At 32.8% G+C, this 25,430-nt stretch overlaps 4 protein-coding genes across 4 annotated transcripts; 2 read left to right on the forward strand and 2 right to left on the reverse strand.

Moving 5' to 3' along the window:
• Positions 1-1,065: 1,065 nt before the first annotated feature.
• LOC123891406 (germin-like protein subfamily 1 member 17) lies at positions 1,066-2,099 on the forward strand. Its single transcript, XM_045941272.1, has 2 exons — positions 1,066-1,246; positions 1,378-2,099. Exons 1-2 carry the CDS (start codon positions 1,132-1,134, stop codon positions 1,923-1,925), a joined length of 663 nt encoding a protein of 220 aa, XP_045797228.1. The 5' UTR covers positions 1,066-1,131; the 3' UTR covers positions 1,926-2,099.
• A 358-nt stretch (positions 2,100-2,457) lies between these two features.
• Positions 2,458-3,234, reverse strand: LOC123891407. Its single transcript, XM_045941273.1, has one exon. It carries the CDS (start codon positions 2,854-2,856, stop codon positions 2,644-2,646), a length of 213 nt encoding a protein of 70 aa, XP_045797229.1. The 5' UTR covers positions 2,857-3,234; the 3' UTR covers positions 2,458-2,643.
• A 2,732-nt stretch (positions 3,235-5,966) lies between these two features.
• On the reverse strand, positions 5,967-6,395 carry LOC123891408. Its single transcript, XM_045941274.1, has one exon. The coding sequence runs from the start codon at positions 6,206-6,208 to the stop codon at positions 5,996-5,998; it is 213 nt and encodes a 70-aa protein (XP_045797230.1). The 5' UTR covers positions 6,209-6,395; the 3' UTR covers positions 5,967-5,995.
• Positions 6,396-10,237: 3,842 nt separating this feature from the next.
• On the forward strand, positions 10,238-19,119 carry LOC123891409 (disease resistance protein RPV1-like). Its single transcript, XM_045941275.1, has 5 exons — positions 10,238-10,398; positions 13,236-13,744; positions 14,531-15,626; positions 15,741-16,043; positions 16,145-19,119. Exons 2-5 carry the CDS (start codon positions 13,254-13,256, stop codon positions 18,368-18,370), a joined length of 4,116 nt encoding a protein of 1,371 aa, XP_045797231.1. The 5' UTR covers positions 10,238-10,398; positions 13,236-13,253; the 3' UTR covers positions 18,371-19,119.
• The last annotated feature ends 6,311 nt before the right edge of the window (positions 19,120-25,430 follow it).

Raw genomic sequence — 25,430 nt, forward strand, 5'->3', positions numbered from 1 at the left:
TGACTTGGTCAAAATTAACTTTTTGCAAAAAGGGTAAAGATAGGGGGTCAAAAGTGCTATTTTGAAACATAGGGGTCAAAATTGCAACTTTCTGAAACTTAGGGGGCCAAAAATGCTATTTTAAAACATAAGGGGTCAAAATCGCAACTTTTTGAAATTTAGGGGGCCAAAAGTGCTATTTTGAAACATAAGGGGCCAAAATTGCAAGTTTCTGAAACTTAGGGGGCCAAAAGTGCAATTTAGCCTATATATTAATAAAATTTGGTTTGTAATGAGAGTGAGTCCTATATCTGGTTAATTACTTGTTCACACGGTAATTACTTGTTAACTATTTTGCCTTGCGAACACATATTCCACCAACTACGGTTGAAGATGGACGATGCTTAATTTTAAGTAAATGCTAATATGTCATCTTAGAACAAACATTGATTTCGAAATTGTTTATTCAATTTTTATTTATTTATTTATTTATAAAATCTGACTTTTCTTAAGACAATTTATTTGATTTGTTAACAAGTACTATATCCTAAAACACATGTTAAGATCCTCTCCACTAAAATGCAGTCATCATCGAGTTCGATTCCTGATGAAAATAATTCTTAACACCAGACTTTTCTAGCCTCGCGGCCGAACTCTGAATTGCCGGAACATCCTACTCTTAAGAACTAGAGGACTGATAAAAAAAAATGCAGTCATCCTCAATTTTATCAAAAACAAATGCAGTTATCAAAAGTTAAATACTTGTTGTTTATAATGATGTCTTTGTACATTTAATTTGTTTTAAAAAATAACTTCTGGAGAGTGGAGACATAAGACAAAGTCTAAACTTAGAGTAGATTATAAAAATACCATAATTTACAAGAATAGGTAGTAAATTCAATGTCAAGTGGACACGGTAATGCCTAAAAAATTTCTTGACTTTGGTATGGAGATGATCAAGTACGCATGTAGTTGTTAAAGAATGGTTCATTATTTAATAAAAAATTAATTACGGAAAAGATCAAATGCAAACCACTTCAATGTTTCATCCTTATAAATATTGCTAGCAATACATACAACAAATTACAATACTCACAAGTTATATACATAAGATCAAGATCAATATTAAAGATAGTAGTAGTAAGTTGCAAAATGAAGGTTCTCTACTTCCTAGTTAGTATCTTGGCTTTGGCATCTGTAGCCCTTGCTTATGACCCCAGCCCTCTCCAAGACTTTTGTGTTGCAATCAATGACCCCAAAGATGGAGGTATGTATATTCTCCTTTATAAGTTGAGTTTTACTAAAATTTTAAGTTTGGTTTGGATATATAGCTAGGTCATGTTAAAGAAAATTATTTTTATTTCATATAATAAATTAACCTATGATCTTGATTTGCAGTATTTGTGAATGGAAAATTCTGTAAAGACCCTGCGCTGGTTAAAGCTGAAGATTTTTTCAAGCATATCGAACAAGGGAATACCTCAAATGCCCTGGGCTCTCAAGTAACTCCAGTTGCTGTAGACCAACTATTCGGGCTTAACACACTTGGAATATCTTTGGCTCGTGTTGATTTTGCGCCTAAGGGTTTAAACCCACCCCACATTCATCCTCGAGGCACAGAGATCCTTATAGTCGTAGAAGGAACTCTTTATGTTGGATTTGTGACGTCTAATCAAGACAAAAATCGTCTTTTCACCAAAGTTCTCAACAAGGGTGATGTATTTGTGTTTCCAATTGGTCTCATTCATTTTCAACTCAATATTGGATATGGCAACGCCGTTGCCATTGCTGGACTCAGCAGTCAAAATCCAGGAGTTATCACTATTGCAAATGCTTTGTTTAAATCTAATCCATCTATTTCTGATGAGGTTCTTACCAAAGCATTTCAAGTGGACAAGAGCGTAATTGACTATCTTCAAAAGCAGTCTTGGTATGACAACAACTAGTTTATGAACATCCTTCCTGAGTCATTTTTTATTCTTATGGATAATTGACTTTATAGTGCTTCTCAGTCTATTGCAACCTGTCTCTTCTAAATACTTTTTTTTTTAAATACTTATTGTAATCAATAAAATGGTTGTAAAATATTATATTTAATTACACAATTGCTTTCGTTGAAAGTATTTCAGTTGAGTAATGTATTTGTGAATTTTTCAAAATGATCATCATATACCATTACAAGATTTCTTAAGATCTTCTTTAAAAACAAAAAAATCTTGCAAAGAGACAAATTTTAAGGCAATCTTTATAAATCTAAGCGATGTGAAATTTTTTAATATGTATTATTTTCAATCAAGGAAAAGATTGTTAGTAGTTACAAGTCAAAGTTAATGTAACAAAAATCTATACATAACATCGTGAGTTCGATCCTCTGCTCCATTGTAAAAAAAAAAAAAAACTATACATAACAAAGCTTGACAAAAAATAAACTAAAATTATGTTGCAACAAAAGATATATAATATTTTTCAAAAAAAAAAAAAGATATATAATATTTTTCCTTTAGTTACATTTCCTTTTTCACTTTGAACAATAAATCAACATTGTTACATCATCATTGAAGAAACCCATGTAAAAAACATAAAAGAAAAATTAAAACACAAAAAATGTAAACACAAACATACTTATGGCATGTTTGTGATGTCTAAACCAAAATAAATTTGGATTTAATTAAAATGTACATGAATACCAATTGCAATGACTAGTATAGTAAGTATACAAAAATATATAATAGCATGAATTAAAATAGAAATTCCACTAGTACTCATGTTACCAAATTCCATCACTCTAACCCTTGCTGGAAATTGGAAGAGTAATCCTGGTGATAAGAGAATGAACAAAGCAACAGCAACAATCACTGGTCCCCAATCAGCTCCCATATCTTTGTTTTTAGTCTCTCACTTCACTACTTTTTTTTTTTTTTTTTTTTTTTTTTCTGTGTTTATTTCTTGTGTTTGAAAATAACAAAACTAAAGTATGGAGTATATGTTCAGAAGTTTGGTAATAAGTAGAAGATGAATTACTTGGTCGTTAAGGAGGTAAAGGTTATGCTAAACTTGGTGAGAGGAAAGACAATGGTTTACAAGAGAAGAAAGGTATGTCAAATTTTATGGTATAGTGGTCAGTAGGATATTGCTTTTTGTGCCACCCAAGCCAAAGGAACTTGCTTTTCTTTTTCTTTCCTTTTTCTCCTCATAAACTTCTAATGGTTCATGAAATAAAACCTCTAACAATGAGTATCTGTTGTACTCCCTTAAATTATTATTTTGGAGTCGATACTTTGTTCTTAGAGAAAGGACTTTAGAAGTTCAAAATTCGGTCAGAAAGTAAGTAAAATCTGACTCTTGTCAAAAGTTGTTCTACTCAAAATTCGAATTCACATTTTTCTTAATAGTTCGTCCTTAAGTTAATTTTATTAATAATTTGAGCCCACATATGACTGTTTCCGATTGCCCAAATAGTAAAAGAAGCAAATATATATACATATACATATATATATATATATATATATATATATATATATATATATATATATATATATATATATATATATATATATATATATATATATATATATATATATATATATATATATATATATTCATTTGAAGAGCCTAGAGGTAGGTCCCTTTTTTTCCGATTGCTTTACTGTTTGATCAAAGTGGTTATAATTTTAATTTATTTAATAAACTATGGATTTCTTTTTGAAAAGTATAGAAAGAAAATGCGTATGACACGAGACACTCTGGTAAGATCCTTAATTTATATGCTAGCTCAAAGCTAAAGCACATATGTGAATGTGAATTTAGAAAAGAATGGAAAGCATGACCTATCATCATAGACACAAAAGTTTAAGGAATGGATCCTTAATTGGTGAGTATACTTGTAATAAGTATTTAATTGTTTATATGAAGCTTTCATATAACATTTTTTCTTTTAAGGAAGCTTTCATATTATAACATGTTTATAACATATTTTTTATTTTCTGTTCATAATATTTTGCACTCAATCCAGATGATTGAGGATGACTTTATTTTAAGTATTCTTTTTGTAGCTTTATTCTTATGTGCTGTGAATTTGTTAGAGTCACGTCAATAATATGATATTTGGAGTAAATTTAATGGCAACCCCAAACTAAAGAGGAACATAATAATAATAATAATAATAATAATAATAATAATCACAAACAAAATAAACAAGCTACTCCCTCCGTCCCAATTTGATTGATACATTTGACTGTTGTGTACTATTCACACATGTCGTTTTGACCTTATTTTTCTACTAATAAACAAAAATAAATATTAGCATATAAGATGTTTGATTCGTCTCGATGACTATTTTCAAAATATCAAATTTTTATAATTTTTACTATTATACAATTAAAAATATTAATCGTCAAAGTTATGCATCGGCATGCGTCACTACTAGAAAAAAAATCAATTCGGGACGGAAAAATCCGTCACTCAATATTCATAAATTCCGTCACAATATACTTTTGGGACGGAATTTGTGACAAAAATATTCCGTCGCAATTCGCTCGTCGCAAATTGTTCGGGACGGAATATTTAACTGTCACAATTTTGGGTCGGAATTTAAGACGAAAAACGTTTAATTTTATTTACAAATCCTCTTAATCCGTCCCAAAATTAGTGACAGATTTAAAATTTCCGTCTCAATTTATAAGTGTCTTTTCTATTAAATTAATTTTCTTATAATTAAATATAATTATTAATTAATAAAAATAAATATATGCTAATCAAGTATGAATAACAAACATTAAACTTTTATTTTTTAAGAAAAATGCTTGGGACAGAATGTTGTCGCAAATTCCGTCCCAATTTCATTATTTTGCGACAGAAAATGATTCCGTCCTGATTTGATTTTTTTTTAGTAGTGCGTGAAATAATCAATTGTGTCAATTAAATTGGGACGGAAGGAGTAAAGAGGAATGACTCTCTTCCTGTTATCAGGTATGTGTGTGACATTTATACGGAGAACTTCTTGAGATGACCCTCGCTGCTTGGTAGGGAGTAATGAGTCATATATATGGGGTGCTCATAGATTTAAATTGTAGATATGCCGTTATTGGGATTTAAATTCATGTAACCAATATCTCAACATTTAAATAAACATTGAGATATTAGTAAAGGTTAGACTTTTAATTAGATTTGAAGCAAATTGGGATTTGGGCATATGACATTTTTATTTTTTGTGAGAAGATTTAAGTGAACATTACCAAAATTGTCTAATACGATTTCTGATGTAGTTGCAATGCACTCATAACAGCCATATTACGGCCAAAATTGCAGAAGAATACCGCAATTTGAAATCACCGAGTCAAGTGAAGAAGAGTGACAATTTCAATTTACTTGTGAAACAAGCTACTTAAGCTAGTTAGCGATCATACTAGTTTTAGTTGCTCAATGTATTTCATTTCGTTTCACTTACATTTCAGTTGCATCAAGTTAGTTAGACGATTATGATGACGTGACATTGGTTAGATTGTATATATGGCAACTTCATGTACAAATTCAATTCATTCAATGAATCATATACTTTGATCATATAGAACTTCTCTCTCAACATGTTCATGGAGATTGCTCTCTGAGTTTCAAAAATTTTACATAGCCAACAACAGGATTTTTCTTTAAAATTAAAATGAAAACGCCAAAAATCAACTCGCACAATTGAGGGGAGTAATTTAAATTTGTTTTAGTTTCTCAACTGGAATTGGATTTATGTAAGATCAACCACAACCACACCGGAATCCATCGTAAAAGTGTTTTATGTGAGCGTACGTAGGTTGCTCGTGGTGGTGGAGTGGGGCAAGGAAGGAGAGGGAAGAAGAATGAGATTTAATAGAACTGAACTATCCAACTATTGATTTGACGTGTTCGACCACAAACTAGTACGTCCATATTAAAAGCAACCATATTTTTTGTCATACAACAACAATGAAAACACAAAAATACTTATGGCATGTTTGTCATGTCTAAGAAAAACAAAGTAAATTTGGATTCAATTAAAGTGTATATGAATACCAACAGCAACAATTAAGATAGTAAGTATACAAAAATATATGACAGCATGAACCAAAATAGAAATTCCACTAGTGCTCATGTTACCAAATTCCACACACCTAAACCTTGATGGAAATTGAAATAGCAATCCTGGTGATAAGAGAATGAACAAAGCAACAGCAACAATTACTGGTCCCCAATCAGCTCCCATATCTCTATGATTTTAGTTTCTAACTTCACTTCTTTGTTTTTGTTCTTATTTGTGTTTGAAAATAACACTACTAATAATAGGTATGGACCATATATGTAGAGGTTTAATTTTAATATAATAAGTTCATGATAATTCCTTGGTCGTTAAGGAGGTAAAGGATATGCTAAACTTGGTCATAGGAAAAAGTTGGAACAGAAGTAGTGGCCAGTGGGATTGCTTTATGTGCCAACTAAAGTAACTGCTTTTTGTTTTCTATCTTCTCTTCTTTCATAAAACCTCTAATTAATGAGTAGATAGTCAATTTGATCCTTGAAATTATAGGATTATATTCTAGTGAATGATACCGTGAACCATCTTTATAAGTGGTCTAATGTAGGGTTATGGTTAAAATTATTAAAAAATTTTAATGATAGTCAATAATACTTTTTATAAGTAAAAAATTATGATTTTTCTCCTCTTTACTAGCTAAAACAATAACATGATTGACTTTAGTTTAATACAAGTTACATCTTTTTTTTTTTTAATTAAACATATGTTAATTAAGTCGATATTTCAATTGTAAAAATAAGAATATCCATTAACTTATATTTCCAAACAACACATATATCATCAATTAAATTTTTAAAATTTTTAAGTACTAATTCATGGCCGATGGTACATATTAGAATTTTACATATACATGATATTCCAAAATGTTAATCTCATTGTTCCTCTATTGATAATATAATATCATATTTAAAATGATCTATTTTGACATTAAGTTGATAATTATTGAAGATGCATTTGAAATTAAGTAAATAATGATGTTCGGTTGTGAAGGGCCGGAGTCTTGGAAATCATTCACTTTTGGATCAAGAACAGTTATATAAGTGAGTTAAACGAATTTGGATTATGTGCAGTTGACTGCACGCAGTCAGTAAATCTGGACCGTCCGATCAAGAACAGACGGCTCAGATTTTAAGATCAGATTTTAATTATAAAATCTGATTTTAAACTTTGGACCGTCAGATCTTGATCAGACGGACTGGACATGGCCGACTGCACTGCAGTCACTAAATTCCTGACTGCACTGAACTCAAATCCGAGTTAAACACAACAAGATACGTTCATTTTTTCTAAGTAATATATTTGGTACACAACAAGTAATGGGACTGTTCTACAAATTGAGTATTAATATATTGGAGAATAAATTAATATTTAATCTTCTAATAATTGTGAATTTGGAGGCTGGAGGTAAGGCTTCTTTTTCCGATTGCTTTAGTGTTTGATCAAAGTGTTTCTAATTTATATTAAAGAATTGATTTTTGTAAAGTGTAAACAAATGCGTGTGAAAAGATTAAGCTATGTGACAAGAGACACTCTGGTATGTTCTTTAATTTATATCTTCAAAGCTAAAGCAGATATGTGAATGTGGATTTAGAAAAGAATGGAAAGCATGACCTATCATCATAGACACATAAATTAAAGGAACAATTGGTGAATAGTTATTTATGTGTAAAAAATTAAATTGGATCCCTATGAGTATAGTCTATAGATCAGTTGGAAGGAACATTGCATATAATATGTAGAGATCAGAGTTAGAATCCTGTACTTCAAGTTATTCATTTTAAAAAGTAAAATTTTAACCACTAACTACTTAATAAAAATATTTTAGTGAGAACTGAGAAGAGGGTGCAAATAGCAGGGAGGTTGTCATTGGGCTAAAAAATGATGGGATTCAACATTACATTTAAATGTCCAGCGGGTCAACATATGGGCAAAGGGAAAAATCCACACACGCATATAATTCTTTAGCGGCAAAAAAGGATCGATTTTATTTTTCTTCTCGTCTTACATGAAGTGATAATCCAATGAAATTAAATTCACATATAATTGTGAGATCCCGGGTTCGAACCCGGGTCATAATGTCCGGCCTAATAATTTCGGCATTTTTTTGCCAGGATTCGAAACCGGGTCATGATGTCCGGCCTAATGACATTTTTTTGTCAGTTGAGGTAGGACTTATGAGACAAAAAAATCAATTCTATCTGCATAAAATTCTATTTTGGGCCATGCATAAACATTTCAAAAAATACAGTGAAAAAAAAAGTTTCAAATTTTTTTTAGTGTAAAAAGTTTGAAAAATACGTTCTGAGTTTTTTTAGCTGTCCGATAAAAAATTAATAGTTGTGATTCAAAACAGTGAAAAACTGTGTTAATATTTACCGCAGCAAATCTAGGTCGGAGTGTGTACAACTATTTAGATGATACATATTTGCATTTGCTATAATAGAATCTAGACCAAATTGTCCTTTAAGTGTATATGTTTTTAATAGAATCTTTTACGTTATCCTTTATTTCACAATTTTATTGCACCATTACCTTTCCACCAGTGTTTTAAAAACCGGACCGGGCATCGAACCGGTGAGGGTACTGGTTCATTGGTTCATTGGTCGAACCACTGGGTCACTGGTCGAACCGCATGACAAACCGGATTAAATCGGATTAAACCGATGGAATGAACCGGCCTCTATAATAAAACTATTTAGTTATTAAACCGGTCGAATCAGATAACTCGGTCTTTAAATATATAATATATGCCTTAACATGTCTTACTACATTAGCTTTGTTCAACCAACAACTATTGGAAAAAAAAAATTAATAAAAGCAAACATGATACTGTAGCAAGTTGTTGCCAACTCATAGTTACCTATTCTTCTGTCAACAAAAAAGAATCTATTGGACATGTCTTGGAACCCACAAAAAGACCCACTTAGGAATATATAGTTATATTTTCAAGACACGTTGAAATTCAATATCAGTTTCCCACAAATGTTACTCGTTACTAGAATAATCAATAATTATCAATATTTTCATTCACTTATCTTGAGTCTTCTTCTTCTTGAGAGTTATGCATGGCATAATTATTGTCTTTTCTTCTCAACCTGAAATTTTTTCCCTAGATCTAGATCTACATCTTTTTCTCACGATCTCTCTATGAAACCCTCGTGCACCCACTCACCATTCAGAGCAACCCGCACTCGAAGAACCCGAGCATGTTCTTGGGCTTCGAATCTTGTCATCGGTGGTTCTCTAGTTTTGGTGTTTTTCGAATCCGAATCCGACTGAGACGACTATTCTCCTCTAGTTTCTCTATTCTATGCTCTCGCTTCTACTTTCATCTATTTTTTTTCTTAAAGAAACATCCAAACCACGTCGTTTTGAATCAGTGAAAGAAAAGAAGACGAAAAAAAAAAAGTGCAAGCATTTAAACCGGCGGTTTTACAAAACTGCCGGTTCGCCGGTTTTCCCGGTTTTCCCGGTTTTTTCCGGTTTCTGCTGGGTCAATAACATGACCGATCCAACAACTGAACCAGACCGGTGACCCCTCCGGTTCCCGGTTCAACCGGTTCAACCGTCCGGTCCGGTTCGGTTTTTAAAACACTGCTTTCCACTTAATCTCCTTCAATATATGTGCATTTTTTTTATTGAAAATACGTGCCATAATGGAAGTTAACGTTAACGACAACAATACAAAAAGCTAACATATATTAACTAGAACACTTGAAAAAAAATAGAACAAATTAAAAGAGGAGTGCTAGCAACACACTCCAATAACAAACACACTCTAACACACTCTCTTTTATTGGTTAAAATTTACATGGATCCCATAAAAGTTATATGGGTCCACATTTTTTTATGGGACCCATGTGAATTTCAACCAATAAAAGAGAGTGTGTTGGAGTATGTTGCTAGCATTATTCCAAGTTAAAAACTTAAATAACATAATTTGTTATTAAAAAATAAACTTTTTTTTTTGACATATAAAAAGTGAACTTAAATAACCTAATATCTAACTTTTACAAATGTTAAACATAAAAGACATACATTCCACCTAAAATCTATAGTTTTACATGAATCTATAATATAATATAATAATAGTAAAAATGTAACCATGGTGAAAAAATATTTTACTTTCCTGTGCTAAATGCATTTGTAAACCCGGTCCTCCTTTCCTTTCTGAAGTCAGTCAGTGCTATGAATGTGAGCTTCATAGGAACGCGCCTTCTCCACACGCTTTCTTTTATTTTTTCTTTCAATTATTGAGCTACAAATCACGATGGATAAATAAATCTTCAACTTATAACCGTTCAAGTTGCAAAGTCACTCACATTTTAATTTCTTTTGCGTTTTTTGCAAGACACTTTCAGGTTTGTTTTGCCAATTCAGTTCCACAAAAGTTGATTTCAATTCATAGTGTTAATGGTTTTTTCCCATTTAAATAAGAAATTTCAATTGTTGACCTGATAGGGAGTTAAGCTAGAATAATTTAGAAGTATAATTTACATTGTGATTTGAACATTTATTATATTAGGTTGTTTAGATTAGCTTTAACCCCATTTAAGTTATTATCCATTAAGGCTAGATGTAGTGTTTTGCCACACTTTAAGAAATGAATGAAATCAAATGAAATTTTCTTATTTTATCTATCTTAGGGTGCGTTCGATCTGCTAAAAACAGTTTTAGTTGTGCTGGGTTTGATTTTAAAGTTGTTCCTGAGACTGGACAAACTAGGAAGCAAGGGACTAGACAAAAACTGAAATTTTTGTCCCCTACTGAACCGGTGGACAACTTTTTGTCCTTTGCACAACTTTTCTAAGATACCAAAATAACTTTTTGTGACAAAATTTGTTTAATACTTTCAATACCTTAATTTGTCATGTACAGTTTTTTCCATTACTTACATCTTGCAGATCAAATGGACTCTTAGTTTATCTTTTCTTTATGTTTTTCTTAGAATAACTTGATCTCTCTATCATGACCTGTTGGGAATTGCCTTGAAAACGTGGAAAAAACACTCCATGCTGTTTTTTTCGCCCCGGGCGAAAAAACTCGTGCCCCGGGCGAAATTTGAAGCAGGAAAAGGGGGCTCTCTGTTTTTCTTTTCGCCCCGGGCGAAAAAACCCGTGCCTCAGGCGAAAATTTCGCAGGCTTATATATATGTCACGTTTTTCTGGTATTATGTGAGGAGAAATTAGGGTTTCTTCATCCAACATCAATCTAGGATCAAAAGGGGTTCCTTTTGGGTATATTCTAGGGTTGGGGAAGTGTTTCTAACACCTTGTAATCACTTATCATTGAAATCTCTTGGTCACGGGAAGAGATTTGGGAAAAGGGTAGAATTAGGGTTGAAGTCTAATTCTTGTAACTCTTTTGTAATGAATCTTTGTAATCAAGAAGGAAGTTTGATAGTGGATTGGAGGGTCTCTCTCCCCCAGAGAAGGTCGGTTTTGACTGAACTGGGTAAACAGTTTTCATCGTGTTCTTTATCGCTTTCATAGTTTATTGTTGATTTATTGATTATTGCTCATCCATTTTGATTTGGTTGCTTCAATTCATTTGTCCCACACATCAAAAGTATTATTGGTGTGGTTTTCAATCAGAATTCACAACAATTGGCGCCCATCGTGGGGCAAAGGGTTAAACGGATTAAGTACCATGAGTTCAAAATGGATTATTGAGGGACTTTCTGGATTCAATTTGGAATTGTGGAAAGTGAAGATGGGATCAAGAGCAATTTTAAGGTTCGGGATGATGGATAAAACATGGCGTGTTGTTATCCGGTGCCTCGGAGGTAAAAAGCTAATGGAGATTGCGATGAAGGTCAGCCTGGAGAGGCGGTGGAATAATACTCAACATCAGCCTGGAGAGGCGGTGGAATAATACTCAACATCAGCCTGGAGAGGCGGTGGTAAGAATACTCAGTTACAAGGTGGAAGACATAGTGGATATACCGGTTTAAGGCTTTGGTGGAGGAATCTCGGTTTGAGGTGGAGGTATACCAAAGTGGTATGGCTATGGAGACCTTGTGTGGAAGCAACGGTGATCAAGCTTGGTAACTTGCTAGACTGCTGGAGGTAGTTGGACACAAGGAGAGTTTGAGGTTGCAGCTTGTGAAACCACCTAAAAATTCCAAGGTTGGTTGGAGGCAAGCATATCTTCAAGAGTACGGAAAGCTACAATCCGGGGTTTGAAGAGGGTATGGTTTAGCTTGTGTATTGTCCTAAAAATCCAAGGGCAATTGGAGGCATGCATTTTTCGGGAGTACGGAGAGGTAGACTCCGGGGGCCGAAGAGGGTATGGTGTAAACAAGTGGAGAGAGCAGCACGGTGGTTGATGGGAAGTTGGCATCACCATCGTTTTAAAGGCAAGGTGGAGATTGTTGGGAATTGCCTTGAAAACGTGGAAAAAACACTCCATGCTGTTTTTTTCGCCCCGGGCGAAAAAACTCGTGCCCCGGGCGAAATTTGAAGCAGGAAAAGGGGGCTCTCTGTTTTTCTTTTCGCCCCGGGCGAAAAAACCCGTGCCTCAGGCGAAAATTTCGCAGGCTTATATATATGTCACGTTTTTCTGGTATTATGTGAGGAGAAATTAGGGTTTCTTCATCCAACATCAATCTAGGATCAAAAGGGGTTCCTTTTGGGTATATTCTAGGGTTGGGGAAGTGTTTCTAACACCTTGTAATCACTTATCATTGAAATCTCTTGGTCACGGGAAGAGATTTGGGAAAAGGGTAGAATTAGGGTTGAAGTCTAATTCTTGTAACTCTTTTGTAATGAATCTTTGTAATCAAGAAGGAAGTTTGATAGTGGATTGGAGGGTCTCTCTCTCCCCCAGAGTAGGTCGGTTTTGACTGAACTGGGTAAACAATTTTCATCGTGTTCTTTATCGCTTTCATAGTTTATTGTTGATTTATTGATTATTGCTCATCCATTTTGATTTAGTTGCTTCAATTCATTTGTCCCACACATCAAAAGTATTATTGGTGTGGTTTTCGATCAGAATTCACAACATGACCCTTCAATGACTTAAAGTTGTAGATTATCAGTTATTTATTAGTAACATTAAACTTAAAGTGCAAAGAATACTAGTATGATTTTGTTACTGGTTATATCTTATTTTTCATTTTGAACTGGCTCTATTTTATTTATTTTTTTCGATTCGATTCTTGTTTATTTATAATCATAACAAATCTATTGGTAACCAGATATCTGTTGGTGTTTAAATGGGTTCTTCATCAACTTTTGGTGCTTCTCAGTCAAACTCAAAACATGATGTTTTTCTCAACTTTAGAGGGGAAGATACTCGATGCAATTTTACAAGCCATCTTTATGCTGCCTTGGTTAGAAAAAATGTCCACACATTCATTGATGACGAGGAAATTGAGAGAGGAGATAGTATCTCACCGACGCTTTTTTCAGCTATCGAAAGCTCAAAGATTTGCGTAACAATTTTCTCGCAGGATTATGCTTCTTCTGCATGGTGTTTAGATGAACTTGCGAAGATCATTGAATGCAATGAGAACAAAAAACTTATTGTCATACCTGTTTTCTATCATATTGACCCATCTCATGTAAGACACCAGAGGGGAACTTATGAAGATGCATTTACCAAACACGAACAGCGTTTCAAGGATAATCTATTCAAGGTACAAAAGTGGAGAACTGCTCTGCATCAAGCAGCCAACTCAGCAGGATGGGATTCCTCAAATATTAGGTAAATTTCTGTTTCTGAAAGAAAAACAATAGACTAGCAACAATATTTATTTTGATTTCTTGCCCTATTTGAGTATGAAAATATATGGCACTGTTAGTAGTACAGGTAGTAGTTGTTAGTTTAGAATGTAGTTGGATAGTGTAGAAGACTTTAGTTGATAGTTGGAAGATAGTAGCAAGTAGTGTGCGATCTAGTATTGGAGTATTTAGTAACACGAGACAAGAGGAAACATATGAGTAGTTAACTTAGGATCCGGATTCTCTCCTTACAAAGTCTCTACATCAGTCTCTCAACCATATAAATACTAATATTGTTAGAGAATACATGGTTGAGAAACTGATGTAGAGACTCTGTAAGGAGAGGATCCAAATTCGTTAACTTATTGTAAGTGGAGACATGCATATAGTGTGGTGAAGCCCTCAATGTTATTGTCATTCCATATCAAAGGATTGAATACAATTGTACATAGCTTTACCTATTTATAGGTGTGAGAGGTATATTCCAGATACTACATTCTTGAATTATCATGACATTTCCTAATAGAAAACTAGTTATTAATTTATTCTATGCACTACTAAAGTATCTAGAAAATTCTAGACATGCACATCATTACTTTGTTATTCTATAAATTACTAATGTAATTCTAGAAATATCTAGAAATGTGCATCATATAATTTTCAACATGCACGAGTACAAACTGAAGTACGATCATACGGCGGAGTATGGTGGGTGTTTGATTTTACATATATGCCTATTAATATTTTGCAAATTTTCTTTTACATCTAGGCTGGAGGCTGACCTAGTGGAAAAAATTGTTGAAGATATATTAGATAAGTTGAAATGTATAAGCCCACATGTTCCAAAGAAGGGGCTTGTAGGAATTACTCGACACATGGCACATGTCGAATCATTGTTATGCACTGGATCAGCTGATGTACGGATTATTGGTATTTGGGGTATGGGTGGTATAGGCAAGACAACCATTGCAGAGGCTATATATACAAAAGTCTCTTCTCAATACGACGGATGCTACTTCGCTGCCAATGTGAGGGAAAAATGGAAATATTCTAGAGAAAACGAGTTACGGACTAAACTTCTGGCTGGTGTATTAGGGAACCAAAACTTGGATATTAGCACCCCTACTATAAGTTCCACTTTTGTTGTAGGAAGGCTTCAATGTAAAAAGCTTCTCATTGTTCTCGATGACATAAGTGATTCCAAACAAATAGAATATCTTGTTGGCGAGAAAGATTGGTTTGGACCTGGTAGTCGAATCATAGTGACGACCAGAAATAAAGAAGTGTTTAACAGTGGTGTTGATGAATTATACCAAGTGAAGGTATTGAATTCTCATGAATCACTAAAGCTTTTTAGCTTGAAGGCCTTTCAACAAGACCATCCAATGAGGGAATACCAACACTTGTCAGACAGGGCAGTAGATTATGCTAAGGGCAATCCTCTTGCTCTTAAAGTTCTGGGTTCCAATCTTTGTGCCAAACGACCAAAAGAATGGGAGAGTGCACTGGAGAAACTGAAGAAAATTCCCAAGGCTGAAATTTATGATGTGTTAAGATTGAGTTATGAAGGATTAGACCCAGAAGAGCAGAATATATTTTTAGATATTGCCTGCTGTTTGAAAGGAAAAACGAAATGCAGTATAACAAGAATATTAGACGGCTGCGGTTTTTCTACCGAAATTGGGATGAGAAGCCTTGAAGATAAGTCTCTTGTAACCATTTCCAATGGCAACGAGGTAGAGGTGCATGATCTGATACAAGAGATGGGTTGGCAAATAGTTCGTGAAGAATCTATGAAAGAGCCTGGAAAACGAAGTCGATTGTGGGATCCTAAAGAAATTTATGATGTCCTCAAGTACAACACGGTATGGATCAATTTGCTTAGTCTATTTTTCTAAATATGTGGAGATGGTAATAAAATAATCTGCCTGTCATTATGTTTTTACTTTCTGAATTTGTATATTGCTTTTATTTGCCAGGGTACTGACAGTATTGAGAGCATAGTGTTGGACATGTCTCAAATCAAAGAAGTGACATTAAGGCCTCAAACTTTTGACAGAATGTACAAGATAAGGCTTTTGAATTTTCATGTTCCTTCACATGGTAAGAGAAGAACCAATGTGCATTTTTCCAGAAGTCTTGAGTGTTTGCCGGATGAATTGAGTTATCTCCGATGGGACTTTTTCCCATTGAAATCCTTGCCTCCATCGTTTTGTGCAGAGAAGCTTGTTGAACTTGATCTAAAACATAGCCTTGTTGAAAAGCTATGGAATGGAGTGCAGGTATCTTATTGAAACTTGTAACTTTGTAAGCTATATACATACAAAGAATTGATTATAGAAATCCACAATTTGCAAATACATTTTTCTTTCTTATAATACAGGATCTTGTGAATTTGAAGTTATTGAACCTTGGTGGTTGCAAGCACCTGATTGAGCTCCCAGATATGTCTTTGGCTTCAAAGCTTGAAGAAGTGCATCTTGATGATTGTACAAGTTTGTTGCATGTTCCTTCATCCATTTTGTCACTTGATAGTCTTTTTGCACTAAATCTGAGAGGCTGTAAAGAGCTTCGTTACATTCAAAGTGAGAAGCAGTCTAGATCTCTTACATGGCTCAATCTCAGAGGATGCTCAAGACTTGTAAAATATTCAGTTATTTCAGAGAAATTGGACTCTTTGAACTTAGATGACACGGCAATTGAAGAACTGCCTTCATTAGTTATTGGTTTAGATTGTAGCATCCAGCTTCTCGACTGCCCAAAACTTGAGAAATTACCTGCAACATTTGATTCCTCACTGTCCATTACTTCGCTCCGTCTAGATAATTGTTTAAATTTATCAAAACTCCCTGACAACCTCGGCCTCTTGTCAAAATTAAATAAACTATCATTAAGAGGAAGCAATATTGAGAACTTGCCTGGTAGCATAAAATATCTTTCGCAGTTGAGAGATCTCAATGTGAGCAACTGTAGGAAGCTCCGTTCCTTGCCCGAGCTTCCATTCTTTTTACAAGACTTGAATGCAAGTAATTGCATTTCCCTAGAAATAGTATCCAACTTAGGGATCACAGTTTTGAAAGATTCATTTGACAAGCAGAAGAAGTTATCATTTTTCAGACAGATTCAGGAGAAAGAAAAAATGTCTATTCGTCATCGTGAGTATTTCGGAAGATTTGAGTTCTATAATTGCATGAAATTGAATCAGATTGCGTGCCAGGCTATTATGGAAGAAGCTGTGATTATAATTCAGCTAGCAGCCAGCCTATCCTCAACGATTGATGATTGTAATGATCCTTACAGTCAAACCGGGGAAATTTCTAAGAATTTTGACCCTGAAGATTTGGTATATATTTCCCGTCCGGTTTATATTATTTTACCAGGAAATGAAGTCCCAGATTGGTTCACACTTAAAAGTACAGACTCCTCTAGCATAACAACTGAACTTTCTTCATTGGGTTTTGCTTTCTGCCTTGTTGCTGGACCATCTGACTCAAACAGGAAGAAAATTTGTCGTACTGGTTATGTGGCAGGGTGTAGATGCTATGTTGGGGGAAATTATGCTGGAACATGCATTATAAAGTCTTCTTCTACTGATTCCAAATCAGATCAGGTATGGCTGTGGTATGACCAGATTTTAAACGTTGTAAATGGGAGCGGTTCTTCAGATAAGATCTCCTTTGAGTTTTTTGTCCGGCCTGGTAGTTCAGGACTTGTTGTGAAACATTGCGGAGTTCGACCATTGTATGCTCCGTTAGACACTATGCAATGTTCAAGCGAAGAAGTTATCCGAGAAGGTAAGAGAGCATATCAGGAGTTTGAAGGCAACAAAACTCCAACCAGTTATGCCCTTATTCGCCAATATGCTGTTCCTCGTGACAAGGGACTTGAATTGTCATTAAAAGAAAGGATTTCAGGGTATCCCGAAGGACAATTTGGGAAATCCATCCCATCAATTTCTTGTGCCACAAATGTTGTTGAACTTCAAATGCAACACAACTGCTATGGTAATTGTGCCGAAGTAATTGTTAGTTTTGGCCTTGTTGGTAGAAGTTCCCAGCCACTGCATGATCTGCGGTATTTAGCACGACAAATTCAGGATTACTATTGTTATTTTGGTGAACTTGTAAACAATATCAACGTCTTTTCATCTCTAAGGAGATTGTCTCTATATGATTGTAATATTGAAAGCTTGCCTGCTAGCATCAAGCATCTTTCATGTCTGGAATATCTTTCATTGAAGAACTGCAAGAGGCTTACGTCTCTCCCCAATCTTGTACCATCCCTTACGAGATTGTATGTTGTTGAGTGCACATCTCTGGAGACAGTTGAATTTGTTGAGGAAAACACCATGATTTTTCCAATATCCAATGAAATGGTTACCTATAACAAAGTATCGAGAATACAAGTTACTGAACCAAGAGCAAGTGTCAGAGACTGGTACATGGAAATGTCAATGTCAATGTCAAGGCCAGGAGATCCAATGTATATTGCGTTCAATGTTGGTCCAAGAACAACCAAGTCACTGAATTTGATGTGCGTAGGTGATACGGTAAAAGTTACTATTGAAATTAGGGAATTTAGGTTACAATATTTACATTATTTACATTAAATTAGGGAAATTAGGGAATAGGAGAAAATAATAAGGAACAATAAAATATTATTGATAATAATGTCAATAACCCTAATTACAATATTTACATTATTTACATTCTCAAATAGTATGATACTACATTGGTATTTATAACCAAGTGAATAAATTTAAATCTAAACTAAATCCCTTTATTATAGGGCTAAGAATAAACAAACCAAATCGAGATATTTTCTCAACAAATAATATTATAATATTTTCTATTCTAACACTCCCCCTTAAGCTAAAGCTTACTAAGCTTTAAGCTTGTTACAAAATTAACCCTGAAAAAAAATTAAATCCATTGATAGCAAGCCAACGAAGAGCAGCAACCAAAGAAGCAGTAGAGGAGCGGCTGAAGAGATGAATCCATATCAAATTAAGTAAAAATACCCGCGGATTGAAATATCACAAACGGGGGCCCGCGGATTAAAGAATCACAAACGGGTAACTGTGGTTAAAGGTAACGGGACCCGCGGATTAAAGAATCACAAACGGGTAACGGGATTAAAGGTAAAGGGGGCCCGCGGATTAAATAATCACAAACGGGTAACGAGATTAAAGGTAGCAGGGACCTGTGGATTAAAGAATCACAAACGGGTAACATGATTAAAGGTAACGGGGACCCGAAGAGTAAAGAATCACAAACGGGTAACAAAATAAAAAGAAATTTCAATGACGGCTAGAGTTTATATGAAAAAAAGGTTAAGTAAAGCATATATGAACAAAAAGGTAAGTAAAATGAAGAATAATTGAGAGTTAAATCTCGGGGAAAATTGCAGCGGAATTATGTTTCAAGGTGGATACCATGGCTCTGATACCATGTTGAAATTTGGGAATTTAGGTTAAAGGAATAGGAGAAAATAATAAGGAACAATAAAATATTATTGATAATAATGTCAATAACCCTAATTACAATATTTACATTATTTACATTCTCAAATAGTATGATACTACCTTGATATTTATAACCAAGTGAATAAATTTAAATCTAAACTAAATCCCTTTATTATAGGACTAAGAATAAACAAACCAAATCGAGATATTTTCTCAACAAATAATATTATAATATTTTCTATTCTAACAGTAACCATCACGTGAGAAATAGTAAAGGAAATCGAAGCCAACAATTTGGCAGTTTCATTTGAGATATTCAATTGCTATATCAAACAGTCTGCAGTGTGCCTTCGTAATTATGCAAACCATAATTGCCTGCCTTGGGCTTTGATTAGAATGCAAATTCCCTGCACAATTTTATTGTCTTTCCAACTGAAAACTTCAAGTTGCAATGCTCCTTTCATTGCTTCACAGGCATCTAATCCATTTTCTGTCTCCAGATTTTTTATCACATAATTATGAAACAATTTATTTGTTTGAGTATCTTACAATAGTGTTTTTTAAAATTGTATGTAAAAGACAAGTTTAAAAAAAAAGTTTTGAAATTTTAAAATTAATCATTATTTAATATTCGCATTAATCAATAATATCAATTTTTTTCATATTTTGATTTTTTAGAAGTTTAAACAAGTATTATGCGAAGTAATTTTTTTTACATTATTTGTTTTACACATTTAGAGAATCTCACACGTCCTACCAAAATGTCTGGAGTTTAAGTAATCTTACATTTAGAGAATATGAATTTAGCTTGTTCAAAAAAAGAGAATATGAATTTAGATCCTCTAAAGTGAGGAAATCAAGGATTGTTTTTGTAACAAATTTTTCCATGTGTTGATCCAAAACAAATATTTTAATGTAACTATATTATGGTAGACACATAAAACATATACTTAATGTGTAATTTAGTGGTTATATTTTACTTTTCTTATAGTATTTGATCATAATCTAAAACTTCATTTAGTTTCCAAAAAATAGCACCAACAATTAAATATAATATTTCACAAAATCAAATCATTATATAATTTCGTGGATAAATATTGCAATATACAAGTTGACTTAGGGAACTTTTAAAAGACTGCAATTCCTATTAGGCCAATTTTAGAACTGATTCAATACTCAATGACTTGAATCTTTGAAAATATATTGCAAAAGTGTAAATTAAGCCATTTGCATGTGTTGTTTGGTAATTAAAGAAGTCAAAATAATGGGGTGAACCACATGATATTCTGTATTTGAGCAAATATCTTGCTATCATCTGTAGAAATCAAGCACTGAACTCGTCAATGGAACACTAGTAGCTGCTATAATGGTATTCTGGTAAGATAATATATTGTTTCTACTATTAGTTACTAGGCATTTCAAGTGTAGAAGCTTTAGTTGTTACGCGAATGGATTCTCTCAAGTGTGATTTATACTTGAGAGAATAAAGTGTAATCTAACACCATCTAAATTTATTTTCTCTAAATTTTTATGTTTCTCTCTTGATCAATGGTAACAAACCACACTTTATTCTCTCAAATGTAAATTATACTTGAGAGAATCCATTGTCAGTTGCTAATTATCCATTATTTTAAGTTGTTACTTATCCATTATTTTTTACTCCATCAATCAGATTTTGACAAATGTGCTGGATGATTCGGATTCCTTAGTAAGAGAGATTGGTTTTTCGTTGGTCGTTGAAATGCTCAAAACACAGGTTCGCTCATATCAACACTTGCCACTGTGCATCTTTTTGCCACTGTACATCTTTTTGAAATTGATATATATGTTATATTAAAGGCAAATTTTTAACTACCCATCACACAAAATTGAGTAATTTGACCCATCCTAGTTGTCAACTGTAGATAAATCTATGTATATTATTATTGTGTCACTACTATTATTAGATAATTGCATTTTTAACCCCAAATGCATTAATAACAGTTTTATCATTTCCAATTCAATTAGCCAATTAAGGTGCTCACTTCCACTTTCACTTGAAAACACACGTAGGTAGCATTAGTTAGTGCTTAGCCATAACCATTGTTGCTCCACTTTAACTTCCATTAAAAATTTAAGGATGATGCCTCCATATTTTTTCTTTAAAAATAAACCGGTAATATTTTTGTAACAAAGTAAAAAACTAATGTAACAAAAAAACTGGTAATCTTTTTTGACAGATTTTGAAAATAAACAAGTTAAGACTTTATTTAGATATTCAATTAAAAAAAAAATTCATTTCGATATTCTTACATGTATTATTTTTGCTACATTACTTTTACATGTGTTTCAAATATATTTTAATTAAAAAAATTCAAGTTTTATTAAATTAATTTAAATTATTAATTAAAAAGTTAAATACATTATCATCGGACCTAAAAAAATTACACTATCTTTAAATTTATTAATTCTCTATGTTAAAAACCACGTTGAAAGTAAATTCGAGATTCTAATTGACCCCGGCCTCCTTCTCCTTTGTTCCTTATAGAGCTTATAGTTTTCTGAACTTCTGAATGAATAATTGTGAAGGAGAAGAGTTCTATTTATAGTTTTTCAGCTGGGTTTGAGCTTTTTACTGCGACCCATCGTATCCATCGTAGCCACGATGGCGTTCAAATTCGCCTCATCGTGGCCACGATGGATCTTATTGTGGTACGATGATAGATTTTCTCAGATTCTTTGCGTGCTTTTTCCATCATCGTCGTGCCACGATGACAAGTCATCGTGGGTACGATGGTTTGTGCGTTTTCGGCCATGTTTGCTTGTCATCGTGGCCACGATGTAACCCATCGTAGCCACGATGGCGTCCATAATTTGATTTTTGCTCTAACACGAACGTTGTAGCGCTTTATCTTAGCTTTCCAACGCATGGTCACGAGCCTCGATCCGACACTCGTAGCTCTAGTTATGGTATTTTTGGTATGATGTGCGTATTTCTTCATCGTTCTACGATGACCATCCATCGTGGGTACGATGGATTCTTCAATTCCTTCCTTTTTTGCCCTTTTTATGCATTTTCCACTTTTCTTGATTCTTGGACAAGTAATTTCGTAACTTTAGGTATTTGTTTGTATTTGATCTTCAATTGCTACTAAAACTACTCTAAAATAGTACTGAATACATCATATAATTGACTGTCATCAAAAGTCGATACCATTTTTTTTTGTATCGTCTTATATAGGTATAAATATATATTCTATACTATATATAAAGAGAATACACGAGTTTTTGTATGGACATTTAATAATACCGACAATACCCCTGATTTTTTTTAGTAGCAACAAAAAAAATTTATTAACAAACTCACCATAACATAAGACACACTATTTTTTTTGTTAGCAAGCAAAATCCTTTTATTAACAAATTCACCATAACATAAGATGTCTTATTTTTTTGGATATAAGTTAGACAGCAGGCACGGAACGCGTCTGTCTGGTCGCTAGTGATAAATAAAGACGAAAGAGTAAGCGTGTCTAATATGAATTTTTTTTTAAAAAATCATATGTGGACCTTTCCTATTTTAAAAATATAATAATTAATTTTAATAAAAATATAAAAAGAAATTTGGGTTACCATGATATTGGCACGAAGTTTTCACCGTTGTTAGTGATGACTAATCTCCATCGGTGAACTGTGGGGCACACGAGGTGGGTTCTCCCCTCTAACCGAATTTTTTCCGTATGCATGAGTCAGGAATTGAACTTCTAACCACATGCTTAAAGGGACCAAGACTCTTACCACTTGAACCAATTTATTGTTAGTAAGAAATATAATTTTATAATAAAAAAATGATTAATAAAAAATAACATTTTATTAATTTTCTCCACCCATTATTATTACTTTTTTAAGTACTAACAAGGGTAAACTGAGTTCATATATATTAAATGGGCTTTAAAGGTTGTTATTTTCCCGTTAAAAAAAAACTTGTTAATTTTGAAAACAAGTTAAGTTACTAGTACTAGTAGTTAAAAAGAAAATTAACGAAAACTGTAAAAAAAAAAAAAAAAAACATCATCACGTGTCCATTCTCATAAGTTGTATTGGAAATCATCACCTTCTTAATGACATAGGGGTGGGTTTATAATTACCAATAATAATAGTGCCACAAGTAAAACTATTACTTTTTAATGTCATTGAATAAATTGCAGATTTCTAAGCCAATGAATTTAAGACAAATCAGATGGGTCAAGCTGCCCAATATTTGGTGTTGGGTAGAGAAGTTGTTATATTAAAAACATCCATTACACTTGTTTTTGTCAAAAATAAAATAAAATTCATTACACTTGTTTACCAAAAGAATTATTTAAACCATGTAGTCTACTTTTGTCAAAAAAAAAAAAAAATGTAGTCTACTAAAATATTTATCATAAATAATATATGAAATATACTGTATAAAAAATCTTATAGTTATTATTTATAAACAATTATCATAATTTTTAAAGAAGATAATACGGCATACTTTTGAATATCAATCGTTTGATTGAGTTATTGTTTATGTTATTAAGACAACATAAGCTTGTTTGTTTCGGCTTTTAAAAAATAAATTTTTTCTTTATATTTTTGAAATTAGATTTTCTAAAATCGATTTTCAAAATATTACAAGTTTTTTTTATATTTGTTTTTTCTAAATTGAAACACTAGTTTTGACATCATACAACATAAACACACATTATTGAATATCAAAACATAGTCAAAATCACAATTTTTTCAAAAAGTTGTATTTCAAAAATGATTTTTATGAAAATATATTTGAAATAACTTCAAAATTAAGTGATTTTTCGAAATTTTGATATCCAAAAAAAAGTTTCAATAAAATGATCAAATACCTAAAATCACATTTTAAGAATAACTATTCAAACAAAATCTTTATTTGAGGCTTTTATAAAAAGTTTCTTTGTAAACTTTTTTTACACAAAATTATGTAACATATACAAGAATCTATTTTAAAAAAAATCTATAACAAACAGGCCCAAAATGTGGTATTAATTCTAATTCTCAATTTTATTTTATTTTATTTTCACCATCGGTATACGACTCACTAGATGACCTAATTTGGTTCGAAGATCAAGTGGTTCCGGCCCCCTCCGATCGCAGCTGCGAGAGATGAAATTATAGTCCTCCCTATTAAGTCCAGCATCATTCACCGTTGGACCAACTAACGATTTGTCTAATCCTCAATTTTGAAAACACTATTATAGTCTTGACAAAAAATTAACATTAAAAGTAAACTGTACTCTTTCTTGTATTATAAACAAAAATTCATTTTTTAAGTTCATTCAAATATTGATATATCTGATTTATATTTTGGACTAAATACATCAATTTTTCATTAAATCAAAAAGTTATATTTTACTTATAGTAAAGACCGGAGTATCTTTCAAAATTACTTCTTAAACTTTCTACGATAAGCATGCAAACACATGAACATAAGGTAGGATACTAAACACGTGAATTACATATATTTCTAGTGGATTTTTTCATAGTAAGATCTCCAAGGGCCTGTACAAAAAAAAAAATGTCTGCAAGGGCCTTATGGACAACTTCCTCAATATTGGTCCCGTTTAGATTAACTTATTTTTGAACTTATACAAACAACTTATGCAATATAAATTAAGTTTTATGCTATTTTATAAATTCACACTAGTGAAAATTGAATTTTTATATGCTATTTTATCATAAACTATCTTGACAAATTTATAATAATACATAAACTCAAAAATAAACTAATCCGGGTCATTGACATCTACAGGATTGTTCAAAAATGTATTCATGATAATACAAGAGATTTCACATTCTCAAGAATAATATAATCTGATGGGCGTTATTTTGCACTACTAGCATGACTCTCAAATGCAACATGTGTTGCTATTTTCACCAAAATAACTCAAACATGTAAAAATTTAGTAATGCATGTGATTTTAAAAGGTTTATCGATGGCCACAAAATCTATCATTGGGGGGTGCCGGTTGTAACTGTCCCCTCCATCAAAGATCATCAGCTCTTTTTCGGGACTATTTAACCTTTTCAAGAAGTAATAATAAATTATGCGATTCTTATCCTAAAAATCTCGCATTTCATCTTCTCATACCGACTTGATTGTTTGAGAGTTTGTAGGTATGCCCTACCAACTTCAACCAATTGATTGTTCTCTACTTGACACTGATTT

This window comes from Trifolium pratense, linkage group LG6 (assembly GCF_020283565.1).
Source record: "Trifolium pratense cultivar HEN17-A07 linkage group LG6, ARS_RC_1.1, whole genome shotgun sequence".
Classification (NCBI taxonomy): Eukaryota; Viridiplantae; Streptophyta; class Magnoliopsida; order Fabales; family Fabaceae; genus Trifolium; species Trifolium pratense.

Bases quoted from the DNA above. Each gene is read 5' to 3' on its own strand.
- LOC123891409 (XM_045941275.1), top strand. From the start codon at position 13,254: ATGGGTTCTTCATCAACTTTTGGTGCTTCTCAGTCAAACTCAAAACAT. The intron at 13,745-14,530 runs GTAAATTTCTGT...TTTTACATCTAG, and splicing joins TGGGATTCCTCAAATATTAG to GCTGGAGGCTGACCTAGTGG. The intron at 15,627-15,740 runs GTATGGATCAAT...TTTATTTGCCAG, and splicing joins ATGTCCTCAAGTACAACACG to GGTACTGACAGTATTGAGAG.
- LOC123891406 (XM_045941272.1), top strand. From the start codon at position 1,132: ATGAAGGTTCTCTACTTCCTAGTTAGTATCTTGGCTTTGGCATCTGTA. The intron at 1,247-1,377 runs GTATGTATATTC...CTTGATTTGCAG, and splicing joins CAATGACCCCAAAGATGGAG to TATTTGTGAATGGAAAATTC.
- LOC123891408 (XM_045941274.1), bottom strand. From the start codon at position 6,208: ATGGGAGCTGATTGGGGACCAGTAATTGTTGCTGTTGCTTTGTTCATT.
- LOC123891407 (XM_045941273.1), bottom strand. From the start codon at position 2,856: ATGGGAGCTGATTGGGGACCAGTGATTGTTGCTGTTGCTTTGTTCATT.